At 45.8% G+C, this 8,646-nt stretch overlaps 1 protein-coding gene across 1 annotated transcript in view; it reads left to right on the forward strand.

Annotated features, from left to right (window-relative positions):
* Positions 1 to 1,199: 1,199 nt before the first annotated feature.
* The window catches only part of ENH_00002610 (ATP-binding cassette protein subfamily B member 2, putative), a gene marked incomplete at both ends in the record, with an annotated part of 10,375 nt that continues 2,928 nt past the window's right edge, over positions 1,200 to 8,646 (forward strand). Inside the window, 25 exons of the mRNA XM_013583965.1 lie at positions 1,200 to 1,415; positions 1,532 to 1,584; positions 1,709 to 1,781; positions 1,935 to 2,027; positions 2,183 to 2,290; positions 2,384 to 2,485; positions 2,680 to 2,857; positions 3,288 to 3,386; positions 3,541 to 3,689; positions 3,828 to 3,905; positions 4,077 to 4,215; positions 4,347 to 4,425; positions 4,538 to 4,619; positions 4,820 to 5,008; positions 5,209 to 5,283; positions 5,393 to 5,557; positions 6,194 to 6,328; positions 6,675 to 6,702; positions 6,851 to 6,971; positions 7,139 to 7,223; positions 7,426 to 7,606; positions 7,710 to 7,811; positions 7,920 to 8,021; positions 8,147 to 8,259; positions 8,401 to 8,496. Of these exons, the coding sequence (XP_013439419.1) occupies positions 1,200 to 1,415; positions 1,532 to 1,584; positions 1,709 to 1,781; positions 1,935 to 2,027; positions 2,183 to 2,290; positions 2,384 to 2,485; positions 2,680 to 2,857; positions 3,288 to 3,386; positions 3,541 to 3,689; positions 3,828 to 3,905; positions 4,077 to 4,215; positions 4,347 to 4,425; positions 4,538 to 4,619; positions 4,820 to 5,008; positions 5,209 to 5,283; positions 5,393 to 5,557; positions 6,194 to 6,328; positions 6,675 to 6,702; positions 6,851 to 6,971; positions 7,139 to 7,223; positions 7,426 to 7,606; positions 7,710 to 7,811; positions 7,920 to 8,021; positions 8,147 to 8,259; positions 8,401 to 8,496 (2,841 nt within the window). The remainder of the gene's footprint in view (positions 1,416 to 1,531; positions 1,585 to 1,708; positions 1,782 to 1,934; positions 2,028 to 2,182; positions 2,291 to 2,383; positions 2,486 to 2,679; positions 2,858 to 3,287; positions 3,387 to 3,540; positions 3,690 to 3,827; positions 3,906 to 4,076; positions 4,216 to 4,346; positions 4,426 to 4,537; positions 4,620 to 4,819; positions 5,009 to 5,208; positions 5,284 to 5,392; positions 5,558 to 6,193; positions 6,329 to 6,674; positions 6,703 to 6,850; positions 6,972 to 7,138; positions 7,224 to 7,425; positions 7,607 to 7,709; positions 7,812 to 7,919; positions 8,022 to 8,146; positions 8,260 to 8,400; positions 8,497 to 8,646) is intronic.

The following is an 8,646-nucleotide window of genomic DNA, read 5'->3' on the forward strand; positions in this document are numbered from 1 at the left end:
TCGCGCTGAGATGATATTCAGACAGTTCCCCGCCCGTGTAGCCGCACTGCTCCTCCCTCTTATATTTTCTTGAGCATTGCACGCACTCGCTTAATTTTCTGTTGGCCCAAATCGCTGTTTATTTTCAGTGACTGCAGCTCTGTCACCATGGATGAGCTCGCTCCGTAACAACGCCGCAGCTACAAGGGCGGATTCGAAGAGGGAACACAGCACAATGCACACTGCCTATAGACGCACACAACCTTTATCCTGAACAGTCTTATTGACTTTTAGGGTTTCTGAGAGGAGCACATCAAGTTGCTGGCAGGCCCTGGTGACAAACAGGTACGGACTGAAGGTGAGGTCTGTAGTGAATCCGGTTTTTCTTCAACTCGGGTGCAGACAGAAGTAAAGTGTTATGCGACGACCGTTCGATTATTCTGCTTTTTCTGTTGAAAATAAAATCAAGCCCCAACAAGGCTTCTGGCTTGACAGAAGTCTCTGTTGGTGGCTTGAGGCGCAACCACCTTCGCTTATCCTGTGTGTTGCGTACCGAACTGCGGTCCCCGACATCAGCTAGCTAATGCTTGCAGGGGCTTATTTCTTCCTAGAAATGGATTTTATACTCATTTAATTTGCCTTTTTTGTTGCTGTTTCGCGCGCTAGGATCTCCTGATCGCACTCCTGCCAAAGCTGACCTGTTGCAACGGACAGAGCTCCTCCAGCCACACACCTGCCGAATTAGCGGCAATTTGCACTCGATTTACCATAAATACCCCAGAAAATAGTATTGGTATTTCTGGGTTTAAGTTGGACAAGAAGTTTTATGCTTTAAGTGCTTCACAATCCGTTGGAACAGCTTGTGTGCAATCAAGGATCCGCAGTTCCTTGGCGATCTTGATGCGCGCCCTTTATCCCGTTCTAGAGATTTGAAATTTCAATCTGCTGAGTCACTCCGCGCAATATTTTAATAAATATTTCTCAATACTCTCGAGACAGCCCTGCTTCAGCTGGACGGAGTGGGACTGGCCAAGCTCAGGCTGTCGTTCTGTTGTAGCCAACTATCTGACTTCTTCGGCTTCCTCCTACTCGAAGCGCTCATCAGGAAAGTGCCTGTGGACTAGCGCTTCCATCTTCCTGCCGTGGCTCCGTTGTTCTGGCCCAGATTGTCTTCGAGAACGGCCAGAGATCTTAGTGGGACCAGCTCTTAAGGCGGCAAAATGAGTGATTCGAAGAATGCTGCGGAGCCTGAGAGCACCTCTATGCTGCCACAGAGCGACCAAAATGCTGCTGAAGCCCCTCAAGAGCCAAACGCTGGAGAAGCCCCTCCAGGCGCCGGGGAAAAGAGTGAGGACGCGGCCCAGAAGACGAGCAAGGACCAGCGTGCGTTAGAGATATCTGAGAACGCCGCAAAGTACAAACGGGCTGCAGACGAGGTGAACTACAGGCACAACCGGCGATCTGCACTTGAGTAAATCCCTTGGCAGTGCAGCTGTGCTGGTCAGCAGCAGACTGACGCTGCACAAGTAGTTTGCTTGTGAGACTGACGCAGCCGAAGCATCCTAAAAAGTCTGGATGGCACGACGACATTTTTGCTTCCTTCAGGTTGGTCTTTGACGACTAAATGGAGCAATTTTTCTTAAACAGTGTTGTAGTTAGAGTGGATTGGGGGTGATCTTGTTTATGCCTGGATCTTATAGAAAAGCTGCACTTACCTTACTTGCTGCAGGCATGCGAGCAAACTGGATATTGTCTTGTTGCTTTGTGGAGGCACCGCCAGTGCTGCCGTCGGGGCTTTGTTGGTAAGCCGTTCGGCCCAGCGGAGTAAATAATCACAGTTTACAATTTAGTCTTTAGCAAAGACTACGTTTTCCATTGCGTTTATCTGCATTTATCTGCATTTTTGTCTTCAATCGGCCTTTCTTTTGAATATTTATGCCGAATTCTGCCCTCAGCCCGTCTTTTTTATCATTTTTGGCAACCTTCTTGAAGAAATGAACACGACTTTGGACACCAACTACTATGTTAAAATCATGGCTTGGCTGGGAGTAGGCTCGGGACGAATCCATCAAATGCTGCTCAAAACTAGTTCTTGTTGTTTCAAATATTTGCGCTGCACAGCATCCATATCCCCTAGAGAGAGTGAGGGCATCTGTACTGAAACAAAAATGCTCGGACTTCTGTGTGCTTGTGTTTTGCGCAGTTTGGAGCCTTTCTCGGAGCTTGTACTTCGACGTCTTGTTTTGAAATCGTCGCCGACAGACAGTCGAAGGCATTCAAGGAATCTTATTTTAAGTCGATTATACGACAGGTCCGACTTTATTTGCATCTGCTATGTTGAAGTGAGAACTTGGTGAAGGGCTCGAACGCTGATGCATGCGCGCGCATGTTCAACTTGACTCAGGAAATGGCTTGGTATGACCAGTGCAACGTGGCCAGTTTGGCTTCACGCATGGAAGCGAATGTGGCTTCCATCCGGAGCGGAATCGGGTTGAAACTGGCAATGGTGAGGCATCATTCGCCGATTCTAGTTGAGTGGAAGTCTTGATTCGACAGTATTGCAGCTTTCTAAAGCTGGTTTGCCTGCGAAAGACGCAACTTATTTCCGACAGCACACAATGGCGGTAAACCCGTGGCTACGAATGCTTAGTTCTCCGACACCGCCCACAATGGCTTCTGCTTCGGAACCTGGTTGTGCAGCGCATGAATCTCTTCCCGTGCATGCAGCTTATTCAGCTTTCCACAGTGGTTGTTGGCGCTATTGTTGTTGGTTTTATTAAAAGCTGGAAGCTTACGCTTGTCTCTGCGGCGGCAGTTCCCGTTGTCTTAGGTTTTGGCCTCTTGGTTGCTTGGGCTGTTCGCAAGCAGGAAAGCGACAGTAAGCCGCCCTTTAAGAACTTTCTGGGGACATTTGCCAATGACAATACCACTGAATGCACAGGCTTATCACCGCTAAACGTTGTGCATATTCATATGATTTGGATTTTGTGTGTGCGTTTCCTCCTGCGCATCTAATTCCCCAACAACAGCTATCGATTCCTACGCTAGTGCTGGAAGCGTTAGTGAGGAGGCGTTTATGTCAATAAGAACAGTCGTATCTCTTGGAATAGAAGGATTTATGTCGAAGAAATATAAAAGCAAGCTCGAGGAAGCTGAGCGAGCCGCGCTTCATGCAACCTTTTGGGTGGCATTGGGTGAGCTCATACGCTTCTGCAGTGGGAACTTCTTCGGCAAATCTTAGCAAAGCAGATACAAGGAGTGAAAAGCTGATATTTCATGCACTGCATCTCGTAAATTACTTCATTCAGGCCTGGCTGGGTTGATGACCTCAATGTTTTTGATGAGCTCTTTGGCCTTGTGGTATGGAGGAGAGCTTCTGGCCAACAGCACAGAGGATGCTATTAAAGGTACGACCAGGGCTTCGTTCTTTGGCCGATGAAGTTGAACAGTCTCGTCAGTACAAACTACTCGCATTAGTTCGCGTCTCATGCTTAGTTTAGACTTGATTGACAACTGTGGGTAAATGAGGACATTAGCTGTGTTCTTCGTTCTTCTCTTTAGTCTTGACAGTTCCAGTGGACGAAAACGACCCTTCTACGTGGCCAAAGCCGGCTTTCTCGGGTGCAAGTGCAATTACAGTCTTCTTTTGCATTTTAATCGGAGCATTTTCCCTGGGTCAAATCATCAACAACGTCACGGCGTTGGTCAAGGTTAGCATTTCGATTTCAGTGAACCAGCAACTGCATGTGATTAGAAAGACAAGGGGTACTCATTGTAGCCGAAACAAAGCAGGGAGTCAGTTGCACTAGATAGAGTGGCTGCATGTCTTTTGTCTTCTCTGCTTTTAGGCAAACACTGCGGCAATGGATTTGGAAGAAGTCATCGAACGGACTTCAGCCATTGACCCGCTTGCCAGCGGAGGCCGTGTAAGTAGTGAAGCGCCACCCGCGACAAGTATTAGAATAACTATAGTGGGAAAAGGGGCACTACATCGCGTCGCCTTTCGACAGCAGGCACGATTCTCCACTTTGAAATAAATTGCATTCTTTTTCAAGTCGGGAACTACAGGCATAAGGCCTGCGGACGCGTTCTTGCAGACGGATGTCAAACTTGATGGAGATATCGAGTTCAAAAATGTTGCATTTTCCTACCCATCCCGACCAGATCGTCCTATTTTTACCAATCTGAACCTTCGCATCCCGGCGGGAAAGTGCGTCGCGCTTGTGGGAGGCTCCGGTGAGCATTCTTTATTGACAAACTGCATGCAAAATTGATTGTCTGCTGCAGTTACGCTTAACTTATATAGCTTAAGAAGGCCATAGTAACATCCAGCGGTGCTGCTGCAAAAGTGTTTGGTGTGCCTGCAGGCTGCGGCAAGTCGACTATTCTGCAGTTGCTTCAACGAGTGTACGACTGCGATAGTGGTACTGTCACCGTTGGCGGCATGTAAGTACAAACACTTTTTTCATGGGCAAATCACATTTAAAGTGGCAATATAGCATGCTGATTATATTCAGCTTTTAGCAACTCTTGTCCACTCTTCTGTGTGCGTCCTTAGACCGACTCGGGACATCAACGTGGCAACTTTAAGGCGGCACCTAGGGGTCGTCAGCCAAGAGCCAAGGCTTTTTTCAACCACCGTGAGCTTCATCTTCCTTTAGTGTGGGACTGTGGAATGCACACATGCAAGAAGTGAAGTCCAGCAGCATGTGACTCTGTAAATTTTTTCTTGAACTTCGTAACGCACTATATGCCTGAAAGCACCGCCTCATAGTGGCGCCTGCACACTGTTGGCACAACACGGTGTTCCTTTTGCGCCTCACTTCTGTGCTGAGTTTAGGTGCGAAAAAATATAGAACTTGGGTCTCCAGATCCAGTGACTATGGAGCAAGTGATAGCAGCAGCCAAAGAGGCAAATGCTGATGGATTCATTACCCGCTTCCCTGAAGGATATGAGACAGACTGCGGCGCCTACGGAGGACAGCTGTCGGGCGGTCAGAAGCAGCGCATTGCTATCGCGAGAGCACTTGTATGTCGTCTGAGTCAAAAGCGTTCTCAAGGCAACTGCAAGCAGGCTTGCACTGACAAATGCGATCATATTTCTTGATAAATTTTGTTTATTTCCTAGATTCTGCTGAAGTGCACACGCAAACTCGAACATTCGACTAATAAGCCACTTTGAACAGCAAGTGCTTGGATGGCTCCTACTTATGCTGCTGCACTGCTCAGATCCGTCGCCCGAACATTTTGATTTTCGACGAAGCCACTTCGGCTCTGGACACTCAGTCTGAGAGGGTGGTCCAGGTGGGTTTAGTCTGAGTGCTGCGGTTTTGAATCTCTTGGAAGTCCTTTCAACAGTTTCAACATTGCCTTAATATGAAGACGAAGCTGCTCTGTGGCTGCCGTTTCACAGGACGCTCTTGACGCACTAGTTCAAACGAGCAAAGCCACAACACTGATTGTTGCCCACCGCCTCAGCACAATCCAGAATGCAGATCTTATCATTGTGTTGGAGCCATCGCCTCAAGGAGCTACTGTTGCCCAGCAGGGAACTCACCACGAGCTCATGAAGGACACGGTGAGTCTTGTGCGATTTCATTCGCATTTTAGTGAATTTGAACCTTGAGATGCGCAGCAGACTTATTGCTTTCAGCACGTTACTTGTCACTCGCTTCACTCCACATGCAACGAAATAGTTATTTCCCACTTGTTCTACACAAATATATTTTATTTTTAACTTCAAAATATAGTAAAGCTTCACAAGGTCTTCCTGTCCAGGTGTAAAATGGTTAGAGCCTTCGCCGGGAGAACCCATTTTTAATTAAACACGGAACTAGCGGGATTCGAACCTGCGTCTTCACCGCTGGGCCTGAGTAGTACGCTCGCAAGAGTGAAACTCAAAGGAATTGACGGGGACTCGCGCCTATAATTTAATATATAATACTTTTTTTTGTATTTTTTTATATTTAAAGTGAATGTAATGAAAAGGTATTATTAAAGTAGCATAATATTTATTAAATTCTAAAATAAATCCTATTTGTTTTTTCATTTAATCAAATATGCCTGTGGAGTTGTTTATATTTAATACGGAAGGAGAGATTTGAACTCTCATAGAAAAATTCTATTGGAACCTAAATCTATCGCGGATACCTTATCTCGCCAAAGCACTTCTTCCAGTCTTGGAAAAGATGAAGTTCTGCGTTTTGTCTTACAGACAGGACTGTATTATCACTTAGTCTCCAGCCAGATTGTCCCCACCGTCGACGAAACTGAAGATGACACGACACCTCAACCAGTCAAGCGGGAAGAGTCTGAACCTGATGATCTCGAGGCCCCTTCGGCGAAAGAGGTAAAGAAAGCATCTTGATAGGAATGCAAGTAGTTTCATTTCGTCTTCCCACTTCATGGAATTTCAGTAGTAGCAGAAAAATCGCAAGTACGAGTTTCCCTATTTCGAAGGAAGTTTCGACAAGTGGCAGCGGGCCACTGAGCTCAGCAGATGCTGTCAACGTCACAGGAGGGCTCAATAGCTTGGGAACTCAAACAGCGTTTGTTCGCTTAGTATAGGATTGCAAACTTGATTGGATGCCAGTTTGAAAACTTAAAAGTTATTTTTGCTCAAATTAAGACCTATGTAGTGCTTCCACTGGAGCTGAATGGTACAATTTTCCTGCTGTACACTTCTGTGGTGGCAGACGTGGCGGGAGTCCATGAAACATGTGGGTAAGTGCCAAAACAAGAGTTACTTATCGTAAGCACCTCGGAACTTTGTCAGAACAAGTCGAGAGTGAGGAAAAACGGAGCAAGCTGTCGTTTCCGGCGCACTGGATTACGCTGAGGCTGCTCGTGTGTGTGTTTTGTAAACACTTAGGAGGGTCTATTGCTCATGTTTCTCGATCACTGACGCACAGCCCGAATTTCCGCACCTACAAGATTATTTTGAAGCACTGGGTAGTTGTGCTCCTGACTTTGATTGCAGCAGCTTGTGCTGGGTACGGCTGGCGTTTAAAGCTCAATTCTCCTTTAACTCCTCGTCAGCTCACCTTGCGTACTTCTTTGTTTTGTTTGCTTCCACTTGGCAGGACCATGTTGGTATTTTGATGTGATTCATTAACTTACTGCGTTTTTGTTGTTCAAGTTCTGCGTTTTCTGGCCACAGTGTAATTTTCCCTGTCTTCGGCTACTCGTTCGCGCACTTCATCTCCACCTACTTCAGCCCTGATCCTCAGGCCATTCGTGATGGAGTATGCCGTTTAATAGTTTTTAAAAGACCAAATTTCAATAGCGGAACATACATAACATGGAACACACATGCTCCACAATGCTTCAAGAGTCCTCCATTCGTGCTTCATTGCGTTAGCCTTTGCCTATCGTCTACTTATTCGCATTTTTGTGTAGTTCAGAATACTCTTAGAAGCTTTTTTGAATATTTTTCTGGTCTTCCAGGTTGCAAAGTGGGCGTTGATTCTCGTTGGCCTAGGATTCGCCCAAGGAATAGTGGACGCAATCAAGATCTTCGGCATAGATTTCTGTGGCTATAAAGTCGCAACGGCTTTACGAGAAAAGGCTTTCCACCAAACCGTTCACCAGGACATCGCCTTCTTCGATTTGAGTGAAAACAATGCAGGTGCTTGTCTTCTTCTGACCAGCAGCAGCCATCAATTTCAGTCAGACAAATTGTAACAAGTGACATAAACGGCTAGAAAATGCGCATTTTGCCTTTTTTTCAGGGAAATTGTGCAGCATTCTGAGTGCGGATGTCCTCGACGTCAAGGTTGGATGCACAGGCAACGTGGTTTCGGTCGTTCAAGTTTTTGCATCATTCGCCACGGGTGTGCAGCAACGAAACGCAAGAGTTTGGAAAGCGGGAACTGCTGCAGCGAATCTCCGGCAAATTTAGCTTTCTTCCACTCTTTTTGTTGCTGCATTTGTGGTTGCAGGTCTTATTATTGCGTTCTGCGGCGAGTGGAGGCTGGCTCTGGTCATCCTCGCGTTTTGCGTGCTGTTGGTTCCGGCTAACGTCATCGAGGCCAAAATGGGCAGTGCGTTTCCCGGCACCGCTTCCAAGAACGTTGCTGGACCCTATTTCTATGCCAATTAAGTGCTAAATAAATATTATTTTTGTTGAAGTTTCTTTATTGCCTGAAATATTCGTTTTATCACGCAGACCCAGCACCTACGCACAAAGTACGACAGGGTGATGAAGTGAAAGGCGCGCCCATGATCATGAACCAGGCAACTTCTGGAATCAGGGTGGTCAGTGCGTTTGGTCTTGAAGAGGTGAGCATTTTCGTTTCTTTATTATCATATTTATTATTATTATTATTACTGTTACTATTATCGATTATTATCCTCCCAAAGCTCCGAAAATTTGGATTAAAATCGATTTATTGGGTATGTTTTGCTGGATTCCCGCCACAGGTATTCATCAAAAGCTACACCGAAGAAATTGAAAAGGAACAGTCGACAAAAGTCAAAGAAGGAGTTGTCCTGGGGCTTGCCTACGGCTTCAGCCAGGTGAAATCAAATACATATACTGTGTATAATATATAATATATGCAATATGTGTCTATAATATATCTATGTATATATATATATGTATATATATATATATATATATATATATATATATATATATATATATATATATATATATATATATATATA

This window comes from Eimeria necatrix, genomic scaffold, assembly GCF_000499385.1.
Source record: "Eimeria necatrix Houghton genomic scaffold, Enh_scaff107, whole genome shotgun sequence".
Taxonomy (NCBI): Eukaryota; Apicomplexa; class Conoidasida; order Eucoccidiorida; family Eimeriidae; genus Eimeria; species Eimeria necatrix.